General features: G+C 39.5%; 2 protein-coding genes and 2 pseudogenes across 2 annotated transcripts; all 4 read left to right on the top strand.

Annotated features, from left to right (window-relative positions):
• Positions 1–553: 553 nt before the first annotated feature.
• On the top strand, positions 554–2,419 carry LOC139785792 (uncharacterized). Its single transcript, XM_071724967.1, has 2 exons — positions 554–697; positions 797–2,419. Exons 1-2 carry the CDS (start codon positions 554–556, stop codon positions 2,417–2,419), a joined length of 1,767 nt encoding a protein of 588 aa, XP_071581068.1.
• Positions 2,420–2,434: 15 nt separating this feature from the next.
• LOC139785791 (uncharacterized) lies at positions 2,435–4,435 on the top strand. The gene has a single exon (XM_071724966.1). It carries the CDS (start codon positions 2,435–2,437, stop codon positions 4,433–4,435), a length of 2,001 nt encoding a protein of 666 aa, XP_071581067.1.
• Positions 4,436–7,354: 2,919 nt separating this feature from the next.
• LOC139785789 (uncharacterized) lies at positions 7,355–11,506 on the top strand (annotated as a pseudogene).
• A 396-nt stretch (positions 11,507–11,902) lies between these two features.
• Positions 11,903–19,128, top strand: LOC139785790 (uncharacterized; annotated as a pseudogene).
• Positions 19,129–20,577: the final 1,449 nt, after the last annotated feature.

The raw sequence follows: 20,577 nt of genomic DNA, 5'->3' as shown, positions 1-20,577 counted from the left end.
TTGGGCGTCTCACAGGATCTGGGAGATAGCATCCTGGTGTACCAGCTGTCCAGGCAGCTGGATCGCCAGACGAAGGAGCAGTGGGAGACGTCCTTAGGAGCCACGCGCGAGTATCCGCGATTCGAGCAGCTCGAGCAGTTTCTCACCTCTCGAGCACGAGCACTCGAGAGGATAGAGTCCACGGCCAGCTCAGGGAGCACGGTCGCCTCAACATCCAGGCGTTCTCCGACAGCTCAACATGCGGCAGTTCAACCGGCCCGCACGGAACCATCAGACGGCTCCACGGTGTACCCGTGTGACTGCTGCAACGGCACGCATTTCGTTGTGACGTGCACCAAATTCAGGGACCCCTCACCGGTCGACCGACAGAAACTCGTCATCTCACGGAGGCTCTGTTTTAATTGCCTCGGCCGCCACAACGTCCGCTCATGTAAGAGCTCACGGGGGTGCAAGAAGTGCACCAACCGACACCACACGATGCTGCATGAGGCTCAGCAGTCGAACTCATCAGCGAAGCCGATCACCAGCTCAGCCACGTCCTCTCAATAAGAAGATGGTGCAATCGTCTTCGGCCCGCTCATCACACTCAACATTATTAGCTACGGCCCTGGCTCAGATAAATTCATTTGTGACTACTCAGCGCGTACGGCTTCTCATCGACTCAGGTTCAGAACTCACCTTCGTTTCTGAATCACTCGTTCGTCAGCTCAACATTCCTCGACAGCATTCTGTCATTGTCATTACTGGAATTGGTGGCAAAAAGTGAACTCAAACTCGAGGAGTTGCATCACTCTAGCTCAGCTCACTTCAACCAAGAACAGACGTCATCGTTCAAGCTCACATTCTGCAGACGTTAACCAACATCCTGCCATCCTTTAACGCTGCACCACAGGAATGGCCGCATCTCACCAAGTTAACCTTGGCCGATCCAGACTTTCTCACACCACGGCCAGTGGATATCATCATTGGAGCTGACTCATATGGGCAGATCATCAAGCCCAACATCATCAAACAAGATCCATTGATGCCAATTGCGCAGCTCTCAATTTTTGGATGGCTCGTCCTCGGACCTGTCGACACATCATCATCGGCATCTGCTGCAGTGCATCATGCCTCGATTCAGGAAAGAGAAGATGCTCTCGACGAGTTGCTGGCGAAATTCTGGACACAAGAAGAAGTGCCTGCGAGTAACAATCATGAGCTTACTCCTGACGAGCAACGATGTGAAGAATATTACAAGAGCACTGTTTCGCGGGACTCAACAGGTCGATACACGGTTCGTCTTCCGCTAAAATCATCACCTGATACTCTTGGTGATTCGTATCACACTGCGCATCGATGTCTGCAGGGCTTACTCAGAAGATTCTCACGAGATGACAACTATCGACGCCTGTATCATCAGTTTATGACAGAATATCGAGAGCTCAATCACATGACGGAGGCTTCACCCGCTTCCAGCCAGCACGCGCAATATTACTTGCCACATCACGGTGTGCTCAAACCAGACAGTGCAACCACAAAATTACGGGTGGTGTTTAATGGCTCGAGTGCATCTACATCCGGCCGCTCACTCAATGATATCATGTACACGGGAGCCAAGTTGCATTTAGACATCACAGACGTTTTGCTCTGGATTCGACAATTTCGGCACTTAGTGGCCACTGACATCACCAAAATGTACAGGCAAATCAACGTACATAAGGATGACTGGAATTTACAACGGGTCCTCTGGATCGACAAACAACTCAAGGAAGTGGAAAATTATCTAACAACGGTCACGTATGGTACCAAGGGTGCCCCGTTCTTAGCAGTGCGAACACTGCTGCAACTGGTGAAGGATGAAGGCCACAAGTTTCTCCTTGCAGTGCCGCCACTCACTGAGGGTCGATATGTTGACGACACTTTTGGAGGCGCCGACACAGTTCAGCAGGTGATAAAAATTGCATTGCAACTAAAGAGTTTGTGCATGGCGGGCGGTTTCCCATTATCAAAGTGGCACGCGACTCATCAAGATGTGCTCACTGCGGTTCAAGCAGAAAAGGACCAGGGCTTACAAATTGCATTTGACGATTGCACAACCAAAATCCTCGGATTAAAATGGCTTCCTCACGAAGATTCATTCACATTCTCAACAAGGATCTCATCTCACACCAATCATTTCACCAAACGCCTCGTTTTGTCTGAAGTGGCTCAGATATTCGATTCACTAGGCTTTGCATCACCAGTAGTAATCAAGGCGAAGATGCTCTTGCAGGAGCTGTGGCTTCATAAGCTCCGATGGGATGAACCACTGCCATCCCAGCTCTCATCACGGTGGCTCATCATCAGAAAGGAACTCACCAGCTTAAGCAGAATCTCAATACCTCGATGGTATAACACATGGAGTACCTCGTCAGTGGAATTTCACGGCTTTTTTTAAGCTTCTCAACTAGCAATGGCTGCAGTCGTATATATCACCGTCCGCGGCTCTAACGGCGCCACGATTTCATTGGTGTGCTCCAAAACTAAGGTACCACCGCTCAAACGGCTCACTATCCCGAGACTTGAACTCACCGCAGCACTGCTGCTCTCAAGGCTCATGCAATACGTTCAAGCCACCTTGAAGTTGAACGTTACAGCAATTCACCTGTGGACGGACTCTGTTGTGACACTCACGTGGATCAAATCTCATGCATCGCGCTGGAAGGATTTTGTGAGAAACCGAGTTTCTCAGATTCAAGATCTCACTGCAAAGGCACACTGGAGATACGTACCTGGTACATCCAATCCAGCCGATTGCGCATCCCGAGGCTTGACTACTTCTCAACTCCAAAGCCACTCATTATGGTGGACGGGACCACCGTGGATACTCACACCTGAAGCATGGCCATCACAACCCGCGCTGTCGGACGAGTTGAGCACTCATGAGGCTCGTCCTGGCATTGCGCTACATGTAGCAACATCTCAGTCGGACTACCACTGGGACCTCATATATAGGTACTCAACCCTCAATAAATTATTGAAAGTAACAGCTCTCTGTTTCAGGTTTATCTCTCTTTTGAGAAAGTGCCGAGCCAAGTCACTGGACTTGCACTCAGCTTTGGAGAAGGCCAGACTATTCTGGGTCAAGGCTACTCAAGCTTACTTCACGCATGAGATCAAGATGCTCACGACCAATTCGAGACTACCACCTACTCACGCATTCAGTCGATTGACTGCGTACATAGACGCTCAAGGGGTTATCCAAGTTGGCGGCCGCCTCAACCAATCAGCACTAGCTCAAGACAACAAACATCAGGCGATTCTACCTCGCCACTCACGGTTCTCAACCTTAATCATCGCGCACACTCATTCGCTCACCCTGCATGGAGGAACACAGCTGACATTGGCTCATGTCAAACAACAATACTGGATCATCGGCGGACGGGCTCCAGTAAAGTCTCATATCTTACGGTGTGTCGTGTGTGCCCGGCAGAGGGGGATCCGTGCTCATCAACTAATGGGCCAACTACCTCTCTCTCGAGTTACGCCGTCACGTCCGTTTGTGCATACAGGAGTCGACTATGCCGAACCGCTCACCATCAAGACATGGAAAGGACGAGGTGCCAAAACATACAAGGAATGGATCTGCGTGTTCGTCTGCTTTTCCACCTCCGCAATTCACCTCGAAGTAGTCAGTGACTACTTATCAGAAGGATTTATAGCAGCCTTCCGAAGATTTGCAGCGAGAAGGGGAATTGCTCAGACCATGTACTCGGACTGCGGGACAACTTTCATTGGAGCAGACGCCGCGCTCAAGAAAATGTTCGTCCAAGGCGCTCAAGAACATCAACGGATTGCTCAAGTTTTGCAACTTGACGGCACAAGATGGGAGTTTAACCCACCAGGCGCTCCACACATGGGGGGCAAGTGGGAGGCGGTTGTAAAGTCCGTGAAGTTTCATTTGAGACGGACCATCGGGGAGACTCTACTCACGACGGAAGAACTAACAACGTTGCTTACGCAAATAGAAGCCATTCTCAACTCAAGGCCTTTGGAACCGTTGAGCGACGACCCTGAAGACGTCTCAGCGCTCACCCCAGGTCATTTTCTCATTGGAGGTCCACTCACTACCATACCCGAGCCATCTCTGATCGACCTGGCAACCTCGCGACTATCTCGGTGGCAGCTCATCCAGCAGCATGTTCAACATTTTTGGGCACAGTGGTCGGCTCATTATCTGCAACGCCAGCAGGCGATATCCAAGTGGCATCATCCTAACAACAACATCAAGGTGGGTTCTATCGTGCTGCTCACCGACGAACGCTCTCCACAGTGCAAATGGCCACTCGCAAGAGTAACGGCCTTGCACCCCGGAAAGGATGGACTTACTAGGGTGGTTACCCTCAAGACGGCCACCACGACGCTCACCCGGCCAATTGCCAAGCTTGCCATATTACCCATTTCATCAGGATAAAGGATCAAGAGTAAGGAATCATCAACAAGGTTGCTGATGGCGGGCGGAATGTTCGAGATTCCGTTATCGCGTTGCGCCATCTCATCAGATGGCAGCATCAATCGGGCATCGACAGGCCGGATCGGCGCGGCAGCTTGCGCAAGCACGGGCGCGCTCATCGCGAACTTCTCCCTCGGAAGAGAGAAAACATGTCTGCGCTGTGAGTAGACGTACGACGTGTGCTCTGTGCGTTTCTCGAGTGGAACTACGGACAAAGTGCCCATCGCAGTGATTGAAGCTGCCGAGATACTTTAACGTGTAAAGAGACCGCTCATCCAGCTCTGGTACATCAACACGACGACTCAGGCTCACACGTGCGCGAGTGCCGACAGCCACGTGTCTCAACGGCTCACGGGCGAATCATCACGAGCGAGGCAATTCATATAATTGCCTCGCGCATTAAAGACTTCTCACTTATACACTGCTCATCGTTTCTCAGGTCAGATTGTATATATTTTGACGAATTAAAGACGGCTCAGACTGTGGTCTGAGTTACACAAAAAACATAAAGAAAATTCGTTGACACCCTCCACGCGCGTCCTTCTCATCCCGCTACCATCGCCGGGATTAATCAGCGATTTCGCGAACACTTTTCAAACCATAAAACAATATTTAGAGTGTTACCAACTATATTTAATTAATATTGCATAAACATACTCTAAATTTATGATAAATACGCAATAAATTTATAATATATATTGCAACGTTAAAAATACGATTTTAAATATAAATATGAATTTTTTTAATTGTTATAATGTTGGGGATTTTTAGCGTCCCGTATATAATAATCTTTTCTGCTCATAATCACTAATTAATTTTAAACATTTTTTATCAGGCCATTCCATTTTGTCTATCAGTAGTCGTGTAGACTGCACATACGTGGATAGAATGAAATACAGCGACTGGGCAATTACTCACGTTTTTTTTCATCGTTCATTTTTTGTCCTTTGTCATTATTTGTTTAGCTCGAAGCTTTAACTAAAAGTCTTCGTCGAAATACCGACTTTGGTGGAACACTGCGAGCCAAACCGCGTATTATTAAAATGCTTGCAGATTCGTGGGGTGAGTACGCGAGCCCGTCGGCTCGACAATGTGGACGCATGATCGGCTCGCGGCGAAGTTCGACTCGCGGTTCTGCTCGATAATGTGGACCCTGCTCAATATAGGTCTTTTTCCGCTTCAGCTAGTGCCATCGTGTCACGATTGTGCGACGTGATCGCGACGATATACGTTTAGAAGACCGCGCCCGTCCGTGGGAGATTGTGTGTACCACGTTTGCGGGTGTCTCGTGCGCGCGACGGCCCGTCGCTCGTAAAAGAATGCGACGCCGGCGAGAGACGGTCGAGGACGTGACTTTGATTCGCCTTCGTACGAGAAATAACCTACTTGAAGGTATGTGATATATGTCAGAAGCTTGGAACACGTTGTGCACATTATTGCACATAAAATTTGGTGATAATATTTTTAAGCATTTTTAATTATTTATATATATATATATTTTTTTAACGTTGCAATATATATTATAAATTTATTGCGTATTTATCATAAATTTAGAGTATGTTTATGCAATATTAATTAAATATAGTTGGTAACACTCTAAATATTGTTTTATGGTTTGAAAAGTGTTCGCGAAATCGCTGATTAATCCCGGCGATGGTAGCGGGATGAGAAGGACGCGCGTGGAGGGTGTCAACGAATTTTCTTTATGTTTTTTGTGTAACTCAGACCACAGTCTGAGCCGTCTTTAATGCGTCAAAATATATACAATCTGACCTGAGAAACGATGAGCAGTGTATAAGTGAGAAGTCTTTAATGCGCGAGGCAATTATATGAATTGCCTCGCTCGTGGTGATTCGCCCGTGAGCCGTTGAGACACGTGGCGGTCGGCACTCGCGCACGTGTGAGCCTGAGTCGTCGTGTTGATGTACCAGAGCTGAATGAACGGTCTCTTTACACGTTAAAGTATCTCGGCAGCTTCAAAATGTGCTCCTAATATGAGAGACCCCGAAAAATCGCTAATAAAGTGCAAAATACATCATATTGCAATTAAAAAACTTTATTTAAAGTTTTTGAAAGACAAATGTAATGGAGAAGCATATTTGCAATAATCGTAAACCCACTTATACTCAATATTGTACCTAATCTTCCCCCTCCACCCTTCCCCCTCAAATCAAGGTCAGCACAGTCTTATAAATTCGTATAAACCTTCCTTTAACGTTAATATAGTATTTTCTCTTCTTTTATTACTATACAATAACTTTCATACTCCAGCAACCCAGGAGTACCCTGAGTATCTCATGTTACGAGCACCACGCCTTGCGGTTTCGCGATCACCAAATCTAATCTCTACAATTGAACAACTCAACATATCCCGTATTTTCCTATTAATACGACCTTACTCTATCGCTGCATGCAGAACTTATTGCCAAATATTTATTAATTATATAATAAACAAGGTTTAAAGACTCATATTCATGGCACTTGACAACATCCAATTTCACAATTTCTTTCTCTGCAACGACTACACTCACGATCAAACAATGAATTTTCCACTAAATAGGTTTTATCCCAAGGGTAATAAGTTCATGGTGGAACCAACAGATAGGGCCTATTAGTTTAGTAGAAACCTTGCTGTCGCATATTAGGAGCCTATCTCATAATAGGGGACTTTCCTCTACATGTATAAATTTTATGTTTATACATGTATAAATAATAAAAAATGCTTAAAAATATTATGAAATATGATTCTTATAATTTTTGTATGATTAATGCTGTCTATTATTATTTCATTATTTTATTTTTTATTATTTTTCCATTTTTTAACGTAATGTAATATTTGTATAGCATTTTATCTGTGAGTGACCACAACTTGCCTGCATCATGCCTAACGATATACGGTATTTATTAGGGCTCGCTATTATACGTTTAAACGGAAACACGTTTATACGTATAATTAGCATATCCGTTTATTGGAAACGTTTTTCCGAATACACGTGTTTTAAGTCTAGGGCCTGATAAACGTTTAAACGTTTAAACGTTTACACGTATATTTATAGCATATCCGTTTACTAAAAACGTTTTTCCGAATATTTTCACGTTTTTCTATAAACGTTTATTATCCCTTTCTTAAGTGTTTTATTTTTGAATGTACTTTATTAATAAAATATTTATTACAAATATAGTCAGAGTTGGGAAGTAATGTATTATTTGTAATATTGTTACCGTTACTTTCTTTCCGGTGACGTCGTCACATTTTTACAGTAACGGAAACGAATTCGTTACTTTCATCGTTACTTTAGTCATTTTTATTCAATAAATCAGAAGTAATTAGATTTGTTCGCGCTGCTTGCACTTCTTGGACTTGGAACAAAACGAATACGCATTCGGATGCTGGTATAAAAGCAAGAATGAATCACAATTAGTGATTGTTTTTAGATTATTGTTATTACATATTGTTGTTAATATGACGCACTGTTAAACAAAAACGGTATAAAAAAGTATTCTTTTGTTCAGATTTGGATGCAATTTTGACTTAAAATGAAATAAAGCATATAAATAATAGTTAATTTTGTAAAACACTCTCTTCTACTCATAAATGAATGTACTTACTAAATATACGAGTAAATGAGTTTTTGTTTAAATAATAGCGAGTCCTAATTTTGACGCGGGGGAGGGGGGGGGGAGCAAATAGGGGCAGACAAAAGCACGAGGGAACGACACAGTTCGACAAGTTTTTGTCACGCGTGCTCGCATCATCGACGACATCCGCGAGTGAGAGCGAGCGCATGCACGCACGTTCGTACGTACGCATGCACGCACGCACGAAATAACAATGTATAATTTTCTCAGTGATGATTACTAAACGTTTACTAAGCGTTTACTAAGCGTTTACTAAGCGTTTATTAAATGTTTACTAAACGTTTACTAAACGTTTACTAAACGTTTACCAAACGTTTAAACGTAAACGTTTTTCTGGAAGAAAATGTAAACGGATAAACGTTTCACGTTTAAACGTTTATTCGAAAAACGGAATAAAATCAGAGCCCTAGTATTTATCTAGGAGACGAAAGGAGCAGTTAATAAATTATACGTTAAATTGTCATGAAGATCCTCCTTTGTTGCAATCAGTTGTTCGGAACATAGCACTTTCTCCAGTACTTGAATCGATAGATGAAGAGGTAGATGAATCGGTAGATGAAGCAGTAAATATTGGTTGTATTTCGTATAGAAATGTTACATTGCCGACAGATCTAAACGGATTAAATGCATTAGATTCACAGTCTCATGTAGAAAGCAAACATGAAGAACCTCATATTGAATCACAAAATGACACTCCTGTGACATTGGAAGATGTCACAGATTGTATGGATGAAACGACTTTACGAACAGATTTACAAAGATTAATAATGGAAGATAATATTTCACACAACAGTGCTAACAAATTACTTTTGATTCTAAGAAAACACGGTCATGTAGAATTGCCTAGTGATGTTAGAGTTTTACTTCAAACCCCACGAAATGTGTCTGTAAAGGAGGGGGTCTAAAAATGGCCGTTTTGTGCCCCGCTGGGAAACCTGTGAAACATTTTTTCCCACCTTATTTAAGGTTGAAATAAGAAGGAAATAATAGTCATTTACCCAGGAAACCACGGGAAATATTTTAAAATCTATAATAATGTGTTTAAAACGTCTGTTAAAGTAACTGTGTTTGAGCGGTTTAATAAAAGGTGAAACGTTTTAAAACAAGCACTACATTTCCATTTAATGAATTTTGCATTATGAAATTGTATATAATATTTTTATTACATTTAAATATATATTTTTTATTACATACATATATATATTTTTTTATACTTTCTGTATATACACATATATGCAGTCACATAACATTCATCTTATTTCTGTTCTGTTTCTTTACTAACTACGTCAACCATTTATGAAAAATATTCAGATATATTTGAAAGATTACGAGATTTAGTGTTCAGAATCTGATTCAGATGAACCATCATAATCATTTTTAAAATAATTATTTAAATATATTTGAATATTTTTCATAAATGGTTGACGTAGTTAGTAAAGAAACAGAACAGAAATAAGATGAATGTTATGTGACTGCATATATGTGTATATACAGAAAGTATAAAAATATATATATATGTATGTAATAAAAAATATGTATTTAAATGTAATAAAAATATTATATACAATTTCATGATGCAAAATTCATTAAATGGAAATGTAGTGCTTGTTTTAAAACGTTTCACCTTTTATTAAACCGCTCAAACACAGTTACTTTAACAGACGTTTTAAACACATTATTATAGATTTTAAAATATTTCCCGTGGTTTCCTGGGTAAATGACTATTATTTCCTTCTTATTTCAACCTTAAATAAGGTGGAAAAAAATGTTTCACAGGTTTCCCAGCGGGGCACAAAACGGCCATTTTTGGACCCCCTCCTTTAAAGTTATAGGTAATGGTCACTACATACACTTTGGCCTTTCTTTTGCTCTGGAGCGATCCATAAAAATATATCACAAATTTTTGAAAACAAAGGAAATAAAATTAAATGTAAATGTAGACGGTTTGCCACTGTCCAAGAGTTCTGGCAGTCAATTTTGGCCTATTATGGCATCTATTGAGGAAATTGATGTTTATACAGTGCCTTTCATAATTGGAGTATATCATGGTATGCGCAAGCCTAGTGATGCTAACGAATTTCTAACTGATTTTGTAAATGAATTTATTGAACTTTCTCAACGTGGTATAACTGTTTACAATGAAACATATACGGTTGTTATTAATGCAATAGTATGTGACGCTCCGGCTAGATCATTTATTACATATATCAAAAGTCATACTGGATATTTTTCATGTTCTAGATGTGTACAAGAAGGCGATTTTTTCCACAATAGAGTCATTTTTCCTGAAATTGATTGTACTTTACGTACAAATGAAACATTTAGAAATCGAATTCAAATTGAACATCACATAGGTAATTCTATATTAGAAAAATTATTAATTGATATGGTTTTACAAATTGCACTAGATTATATGCATCTAGTTTGTTTAGGTGTTATAAAAAGATTGCTGCAATTATGGGTTAAAGGCAACAAAAATATTAGATTGTCAGCAGAAGGTGTAAATTCAGTTTCGAATTATCTACTTGCAATTAAGTCCTGCATTCCATCTGAATTTGCCAGAAAACCAAGAAGTTTACATGATCTGGACAGATGGAAAGCTACAGAGTTTCGCTACAATTCTTACTGTATACTGGAATTGTTATTATGAAATCAGTAATGCGTCCGATACTTTATGATCATTTTGTCTCTCTTAGTGTTGCTATAAGGATATTAAGCGATCCGCAATTATGTATATCATTTAATGCTTATGCAAGTTCTTTATTAGTATGGTTTGTTTCCAATTATGGAAATATTTATGGTAATGAATATTTGTCATACAATGTTTATAATCTCGTTCATCTTGCCAATGATGTAAAAACTTTTGGTTGTTTAGACAATTTTAGCTGCTTTAAATTTGAAAATCATATGCAAAAAATTAAAAAGAAGCTACATCAATCTGGAAAACCATTACAAGAATTATCAAATCGAATCTTTGAAGAATTACAAGTACCAATCCAGCCGCACAATCACACGGTGCAATATCCAATTGTAGTTTATAAACATCGATCAGATAACGACATTTCTTATCTACAGTTTAAATGTTTCAAGATTGGAATAAATAAAAGTGACAATTGTGCTTTTCTCGATGACAACTCTGTCGTTTTTATTTTAGATATATTTGAACAAAATCGGGTGTTATGTACCCGTGTAAAACGTTTTATAAATCCAAAATCGTTTTTTACTGCACCGTGCGATTCGAGAAAGCTTGGCATATTTTTATTATCAAACACTACTACATTTGACATTATAACAATTCCAGTAACACGAATACAAAAAAAATGTTTTAAAGTGAAATATCTCGATAAAGTTCATTCTTATGTTACAATACCGCTTCTTCTTACTAATAATTAGGTGCAGTACAAGTTTATTTTAATATGTTTTAATGTTAACTTCGCAATAATTTTGTACTTTACTTTGAACTTTCGTTTTTTATGATAAATATCGTGCAAATTTTGATATCTTGGGTTCTGAAGGTTAACAAAAGGTTGGTATTTCGGTGTAAAAATGTTTAGTAAGACCTTAATTTTTGGTGGATGTTATGTATATTAATGTAAATATTATAATCCTTATTATATACAGATCGCAAAAGGAACAATGTCGTGTGAAAATAAACAAAAGGCAAGAATGTGGAATTATGCGGTTGTACAGTTCCTCGCAGACTTAACATATTCAGAAATACCAATAACATGGATTCAAAAAGATGACTCGCAGTGCTGGTGGCCGCCTAGAACATCAAACTGTCCACAGATGATTGCAAACTGTGAAAGTCCGGATTGTAAAACATGGGTTACTTATAAAATAAACGTCGTAAAATTGTGCAGTAAGTATAGTGGAGCCTAATACTTAGAACTTGATCGGTTCAGTCGTTATTAATAAGTTCCTTGGGTACTCGAGAGTGGCCGGTTCGCGTATAGATATACGGGGTTGTCTCGCGTTATATTTAGCATACTGTGTTTCTCGATTTTATATGTGTTTGTCATTATATAGACTTATTCTTTTATTCTGTAGCATCTCTTGAATCAGCACGAAAACATGCAGCAGATGCACAATATCAGACGACCGATGAAGAACGGTTAGGAAGAGGAAAAAGGCAACATGTTCCATATAATCGTTTTAGCAGCGACGCAGAAGAGTCCTCAACAATAAAACATCGAAAATATATAAAAAGTGCGTGTTTGCATCAATAATATTGGGTGTACAACTTAGTTCGGTCCGTTTTCAAAAGATGGCTCTAGGTGCTATAAATGGTTGACGGCGACAGCTGATTTTTGCTGTATCGTGAAGTGTCAACATCTGTCAACCAAATATTGTTTACAAGCCTTTGAGTTTTGCACAACAAGTTTAATTTTTACTGCGTTGAAAATGTCGAGTTTTGTTCCAAATAAGCACCATTTGCGGGAAGTTTTGATTTTCTGTTTTAATTGAAAGAAAAGTGCAGCTGAAGCGCATCGAATGCTTGTGGAAGTGTATGGTGAATCTGCACCATCGGATAAATCTTGCAGAGAATGGTTTCGACGATTTAAAAGTGGTGATTTTAGTGTTGAAGACAAAGAGCGTTCGGGTCAACCGAAAAAGTTTGAAGATGAAGAATTAAAAACATTACTCGATCAAGATTCGTGTCAAACGCAAGAAGAGCTCGCAAAAACATTGGAAGTTACTTAACAAGCTATTTCGAAACGACTCAAAGCCGCGGGATACATCCAAAAGCAAGGACATTGGGTCCCATATGAATTGAAACCGAGAGATATCGAACGACGATTTTGCATGTCCGAAATGTTCCTTGAACGGTACAAAAAGAAGTCTTTTCTGCATCGAATCATTACCGGGGACAAAAAATGGATTCACTACGACAACCCGAAACGCAAAAAATCATATGTAAAGCCCGGCCAACCGGAAACATCAACGCCGAAGCCGAATATCCATGGTGCCAAGGTAATGCTCTGTATTTGGTGGGATCAGAAGGGTGTGATCCACTATGAGCTGCTAAAACCTGGTCAAACCATCACGGGAGACTTCTACAGGCAACAATTGATCCGTTTAAAGCGAGCTATAGCCGAAAAACGTCCAGAATATGTGACCAGACACGAATCCATAATCTTTCACCATGACAACGCTCGGCCTCATGTTGCTGTTCCGGTTAAAAACTATTTGGAAAATATCGGATGGGAAGTTCTGGCTCACCCGCCTTATAGCCCAGACCTTGCCCTTTCCGACTACCATTTGTTTCGATCGATGCAGAACGCTTTGACTGGAATACGCTTCACTTCAGAACAGGGTATCAAAAATTGGCTCGATTCATTCTTGGCTTTAAAAGATGAACGCTTCTTCCGCGACGGAATCCATAAATTGCCAGAAAGATGGGATAAAGTAGTGGCTAGCGATGGACAGTACTTTGAATAAGGTATTAATTCATTTTATCGTTCAAATAAATGCGTTTTTCAAGCAAAAAAACGGACCGAATTAAATTGTACACCCAATAATATATCTTTTTATTCTACATATCACGTTTACATTATAAATGTTGTCTTTTTTTATATACTGCACAAGTATTTCTCAATGCAGCCGTATGGCTCATGACAAATGTATGCGCACGTCCGATCGCAAGTTTACCTGCATTAATTGTTTTTCAGACATGAGTTTAGATGAAGATAATTGAAAGTTCAACAATTTTTGTTCTCATTATTTCAAATGATTGTTCTAGCTACTTTATTCCGAATTTTTGTACTTTTTAAATACACAATGAACAATGTATTTTTATTTTTAGACAGTAAAAAATAAGTTCCAGATCAAATTGTGTCGATCAGACAAAGTATTGAGTTTGCCCCGGCGGGGTGTCGAGTTTGCCCCGGCATTTTTTAATTCGAAAATTTGTCTTCAAGTCACTTTTCCTTTCCTGGCGGCAAAACAAAGCGACGTACAGCAAAACTTTCTGAATCAATTTTGTACCTGAAGGAACACTCTTTAAATATATACCATTGAATTTGCCTAAAAATTTTAATTAAATATTAAAAATTGCCTTTGAAAAAATAGTGTCGAGTTAGCCTCGGTCTCCCCTACTTATTATGTTTTTATTTTTATTTATAATGCAGTTATATGAAATGTATTGATTTTTGCAGAAAAACCACTAGACATTGTGATGACTTCTAGGCCACCATCGTGCCATGAAAATCTGGGCTTATCTCAAAAAGAAGCAAACCGCGAATATGAACAAGGTGCAACGTCACAACAAGGTATTTTATCAATATAACATAAATTATATGCAATAAATTATATACATGTAGTCATATAATTTATACATATAATTCATGTTTTAATTTTTTGTAGCAAAACGACTCAAAACGAACAACACTGGTGTTGCTAAACCACTATCGCATCCTGAGAGCTCGAAATCATTTAATAAAGAAACAAACGATGAACGTAATAAAATGTCACAACAAGGGCATGAAAACGTCAATACGAGCACTGTTGTCTGTAGGAATAAGTCGCCATTGTTGTTTGACGATCGCGAATCTTCTGATGTAGAAAAAAACGATGAATATGATAGCGAAGAATGTACTAACTATGAATATAATAACGATGAATCTAATAACGATGAATCTAATAACGATGAATCTAATAACGATGAATCTAATAACGATAAATCTAATAACGAAGAACATAATAACGATGAAATTCCAACGTCACAAGGTACCCAGGTAGCAAGGTGACGTCTATTTAACGTCATTTTTTGGTCATGTTCTGACGATTGCGACGTTATGAAATGACGTCAAAGTGCCGTAAAAATGACGTACTTTTGTCTCATCTCCGTGACGTCATATATTGACGTCACTAATACGTAATTAATGACGTCGCCGGGACGAAATAAAAGTACGTCAGATTTTGAACATTTGGACGTCATCTTGGAATGGCAGTCACAAGACTGACCATAAAATGTCGTCAAATAGACGATAACTTTTTAATCTACATTATTTTTTATCAAATTAAAATGTTAAAATGTCCACTTGATAAACGTTTATAAAAAAACGTTTTTCTTCTTTATCTATGAAAAAAAAAACGCTTTTTAACTGTTTCTTTACGTATCATGTGCATATAGCCCCGCTCTCTCAAGGCGGTCATCCATCCTAGTACAGTACCGCGCCCGTGTTGCTTGACTTCGATGATCCAGTGAACAGTGACGATCTTCTGACCCTGATGCTTCCTTAGTAACTGTACTTGTCTATAACAAGTACATCTTTAAAGTGTTCAAAAATCTTGTAATCCCAGGTAGCAAACACAAGTCATTTTGACGTCAAATTTTGGTCCTTTACTGACCATTCCTGACGTCACTAACTGGCGGCATAATGACGTTAAAATGACGGTCTAATGTCACAGACAATGGACGTCATTTTCTGACGTCTTATTGACGGCAAAAATAGTTCCATTGTACGACATACCGGTTTCTAGAAATGTTTTTGATGAAATTAAAATATTAAAATGTCTACTTGATAAACGTTTATAAAAAAATGTTCTTTTTCATTATCTAAGAAAAAAAAACTTTTTTAACTGTTTTGTTTACATGCCATGTGCGTATAGCCGCTCTCAAGGCGGTCACCCATCCTAGTACAGTACCGCGTCCGAGTCGCTTGACTTCGATGATCCAGTGGACAGTGACGATCTTCTCACCCTGATGCTTCCTTATTAACTGTACTTGTCTATAACAGGTACATCTTTAAAGTGTTCAAAATTCTTGTAATGATAATCTTCTTGATAGCTATAACACTGCGTGAAATAGTTATCATAAAACTATAATCACACGCAACTACATCCACTTATACCATAAATTCGCCACTTCAATCATAAAGTTGCGAAACAAACACATTGTAGTTAATTTTGTGGTTTTTATTTTATTATTACTTTATTAAACAATATTAAGAAGTAAAAATAGTTATATTACAAAAAGACATTATTTGGACGACTTTAAGACGTCTTTAGATGGTCTAAGAAATGACGTTTTATAAACGTCCATTATTAGTCGCCGATGTCATAGGTTAACCTAACCAAAAATGACTAAAAATAGACGTCATAATGACGTTATGGAATAACGTCAGTATAATGTCATTTTTAAAGACATAGTCGCTTTTTGGTCATTTGACGTCATTTGTACAAACATGACTAGTATTTGACGTCAAAATGACTTGTGTTTGCTACCTGGGATGATATCTTCTTGATAGCTATAACACTGCATGAAATAGTTATCATTGTCTTATAAACGTCCATTATTATTAGTCGCCGACGTCATAGACCAAAAATGACTAAAAATAGACGTCATTATGTCGATGTCGACTTCTGACGTCACTTTGCTCCTTGGGTTGGGTACTGGTCTACAAACTGACGAACCAGATACGTCGTGTTAAAGTCAGTCAACTAACGTCTTTTATTAGTCTAAAGTCTGACGTCTCAGGTACGTCGTGTTAAAGTCAGTTAACTAACATTTTTTATTAGTCTAAAGTCTGACGTCTCAGGTACGTCGTGTTAACGTCAGTTAATTAACATCTTTTATTAGTCTAAAGTCTGACGTCTCAGGTACGTCGTATTAACGTCAGTTAACTAACATCTTTTAGAGCCGGTTGTTCCAACCTATTGGTAAACTAACTAATAGTTAAATCATATGTCTATCTTTGTTTAATTGGAAGGAAAAACGAAGACATATATATGATTTAACTATTAGTTAGTTTGCCAACAGGTTGGAGCAACCGGCCCTTATTAGTCTAAAGTCTGACGTCTGAGGTACGTCATATTAACGTCAGTTAACTAACATCATTTATTGGTCTATAATCTGACGAACCAGGAACGTCGTATTAAAGCGATTTAACTAACGTCTTTTATTGGTCGAAATTCTGACGTCTCAGGTACGTCGTGTTAACATCAGTTAACCAACATCATTTATTGGTCTACAATTTGACGAACCAGGAACGTCGTATTAAAGTGATTTAACTAACGTCTTTTATTGGTCGAAATTCTGACGTCTCAGATACGTCGTACAATGGATAAATAACTAACGTCATTAAATGGGCACTAATCTAACGTTACTTGGACGTTATAGTTTGGTTAAATTGTCGAAGTGTTTTTATGGTTATACAAATGACGTCAATGGTACGTTATAATGAGGTCATTCTACGATTAGTTATTATTTCGTCAAAAAAGTCACGACATTTATACGTCTTAAGTTGGTAAAATGACGTCGTACCCAAAAAATGACGAATTATTGACGTCATATTAACGTCACCTTGCTACCTGGGTATGTTATCAATATTACGTACATTTTGTGTGTGTTATGCGTATATCCCAGTGAAAACAGCGTACTCAAAATGATGTCGATAGAACGTCAAAACCGTCATTTAACCGTTTTATGTGTAAATCCATCAATAATAATAATCGACGATGATAATATTTTAATTTATCGATTAATCATTATATATATGTATATGTGATTTCGTAGCCATTTTTTATTCCAAATTACAGTTAATACACCTTGTACAAAAACAATAAAGGATGAAACGATGTCACATTTGAATAACGATAATATACAAGAAAGCAATAGTAGCCCATTATTAGAATTAGATTCCGATACGGAAATTGCATCAGATGCAAATGAATATTTTTACAAAAATACCGACGAAAATAAAAGTCCATCGATGCTAGACTCTAGACCATATTTAAGGAAGAGATCTCGACTTGCATTTTATCCAGTCAAGAATAACGCAAATGCAACTGTTACTGAAAATAGAGCTGATGAAGATGAAGTGATAGAAGCTAGTCCTATGCAAAGAAGTGTTGCATCTAAAGTCAAACGGTGTTTGAAACTAAAGAGGAAAATTCCTGTAAAACGTTTAGATTTAAAAAAAAATAGACCGATGGATACGATGGATAATTTCAATTTGGATGACTCAGAAAACAAGCCACCCGAAAAAAAATGTAATTGGACAAGTTTAATGTGTAAATATCATTTAATAATTGTGTTAATGTAAGTTGCTTTTATATCCAATAAAAACATTATTACAGATGGTCAAAAAGAAAGGACGTTTCAGAGCAGCTTAACATGCGATGTAAAGCTGATAGAGCAAAGTTAAAAGGCTCGGATTGCTGGGAATGCAGAGAAGTAATGCAATATTAACAATATAGTTATGAGATATGAATAAATAAATAAATATAAATGAATATAAATATAAATGAATATAAATATAAATCACAAAATAAATATAAATAAATAAATATAAATATTTTTTTTATAAAAAAGTAATTCATGCTATTTGATTTTTAGTATTATCAGACTTTGAACTTGTCAAAAGAAGATTTGCAAAAACGGATGAATCAATGCTCGCGACATCGACGCAAATTTGAGCGACCAAAGACACCAGAGGGTATAATATTTTATTTTATTATCACTTTTTTAGGTTATACATATACATATGTATAAAAAATATAATCTTTTTAAAGGTTTTTGGGATTTGGAGTTTCCTGAGACATTTGGCACTTATTGACAGCTAATAAAAGGTGAAATGTTTCGTGATTCGAAATTGCGACATGTGGTACAGAAACATTATGTCATTTTGATAACTCATTTTCACATCATACTTCTCATCAATTTGATGTCACTTTGACATCATTTTTACTGGGTTGTTTTCACTGGGATGCGTTTGTGTACACATGCATAATTGAAACTTTTTATTTATTACTATTTACAAGCAATATATGTATTAAAAAACTATAAAAATAAAATATTGATTTATACATTTTCAGAACAAGACAATCAATCTTCAGGATATAGTAAGGAATCTTGGCAAGATGTAACCGTAATAAGTACGACATATATTAGCAAGAAAGATTAATTACTTGTAAATGAGACTTCCGGTTGAGTGGAGGAGGCGGGTGGCCGCTCCGAAGTGAAGAAGGATCTCAAGGATGGAGTAAAGGAGCAAGAGGCAATGAAATAAGGAGGAAAAGTAGAGACGCAGAAAGGAAGGATGGAGGAGGACGAGTACTTGGAGGAGGACCCGGAAGCGCGATAGAACCGTAGGAAAAAGGACGGAACCGACAAGGAAAGTTTTGGAGGTTAAGTGGAGCGAGGCGGGAGCAGGAGAGAGAAAGAGAGAAGAGGGAGGAACAGCAGGGAAGGGGACCGGAAGCGGCAAGAGGAAGAAGAATTGGAGAGCATGCGCGAGGTATGGATGGCGCACAGAAGCGGAGAGGCGCGGGAGTGCCGAGGGGAGAGCCGAGGTGGCGTGGTGTGCCGGAGTAGTGCTGAGACGGCGCGGGGTGGCGGCCCCTCCGAAAGAGCGGGTTGGCACCACTGCGGGGCGTCGAAGCGCGGCGCGGCGCGAGCGGCGATGAGTTGAGGCGATCGGTGGGGGACTGCCGGTCGCGGTGGTGGAAATGCGCTCGGCGATCGACGGGTGGCACACATGTGAGGTGCCGAGAAGAAGTTTTAAGAACGCACGGTACAGCTCGATAGCCAAAAGCTCGAAAGCAACAGGTGAGGAGCACGCGGTCTCTGAAGGGACACAAGAATAGAGAATGCGAAGAAGGAAAGGAATTGAGGGTTACTCAGAAGAGCGTAAGTGACAGAATAAATTAGAAGCGTAAGGCAGAGAGAGGACAGAGAAAGGCAATGAGGAAGGCAGAGGCAAACACAAACGAGTAGATAGGTTAAGTTGGCGGTAAAGAGAGGTGGAGAGGCGGACAAGTGCAGCGCACTAATATAAAGCTCTGTTTAATATAGCGACAAAGGAGAAGATGCTGGGAACAAGTTACAGGCCGGAGGAGGCTGAGCGGGTGGAGGAGATTGTGAGGGAATTAAGAGAGACAGGACTAGGAATTATGGAGGAAGTTAGACGAGAAGGAACGGAAATCAGGAATGAAATGAAGAAGATAAGAGAACAGCTAGAAAGGATCGAGAAGAGGCAGATCGGAACGATTCAGGTCAAAGCGAGCGAACAGAGGAAGAGAGAGACGGAGGAGGTAGAGAAGAGTAGAAGAGAAATAGCGATGAAGGAGGAGGCGGAAGAAGAGAGAGAAGAGAGCAACAGAGGAAGATGGAGTGAAGAAGATTGGGGAAAAGACTGGGGGGAGGAAGCGGTAAGTGAGGAGGAAAGGAGAAGTGAAGGGAGGAGGAACCCGAGGGAGAAGGATGACGTAAGATGCAGCGAGAAAAGCGAGGATGAAAACGGGACCGAGGAAAGAGACAAAGAAGAAAGACATACTGCAGAAAGGAACAGGGCGTGGCGAATGACCGAAGGGAGAGAGATGGAAGTAAGAAGGAGAAGAGAACGGAAGGAAAGAGAGGCGGTGCGTAAGGAAGAAAGAGAGGAAAGGGAGAGAGCCGAAGGGAAGGAAAGAAGCCTCATATGGAGAAAAGTGACAGGAGAAGGACCAAAAGAAAAAAG

The sequence above is a fragment of the Temnothorax nylanderi genome, unplaced genomic scaffold (assembly GCF_030848795.1).
Source record: "Temnothorax nylanderi isolate EJ_2023f unplaced genomic scaffold, tnyl_v1.0 TNYL_tig0886_pilon, whole genome shotgun sequence".
Classification (NCBI taxonomy): domain Eukaryota; kingdom Metazoa; phylum Arthropoda; class Insecta; order Hymenoptera; family Formicidae; genus Temnothorax; species Temnothorax nylanderi.
This window is presented reverse-complemented; position numbering and strand designations above follow the sequence as displayed.

What these genes read in the sequence shown, in the direction of transcription:
- LOC139785791 (XM_071724966.1), top strand. Translation starts at nt 2,435, where the DNA reads ATGGCTGCAGTCGTATATATCACCGTCCGCGGCTCTAACGGCGCCACG.
- LOC139785792 (XM_071724967.1), top strand. Translation starts at nt 554, where the DNA reads ATGGTGCAATCGTCTTCGGCCCGCTCATCACACTCAACATTATTAGCT. An exon ending in CCTTCGTTTCTGAATCACTC is followed by an intron (nt 698 to 796) that starts GTTCGTCAGCTC and finishes GCATCACTCTAG; the next exon opens with CTCAGCTCACTTCAACCAAG.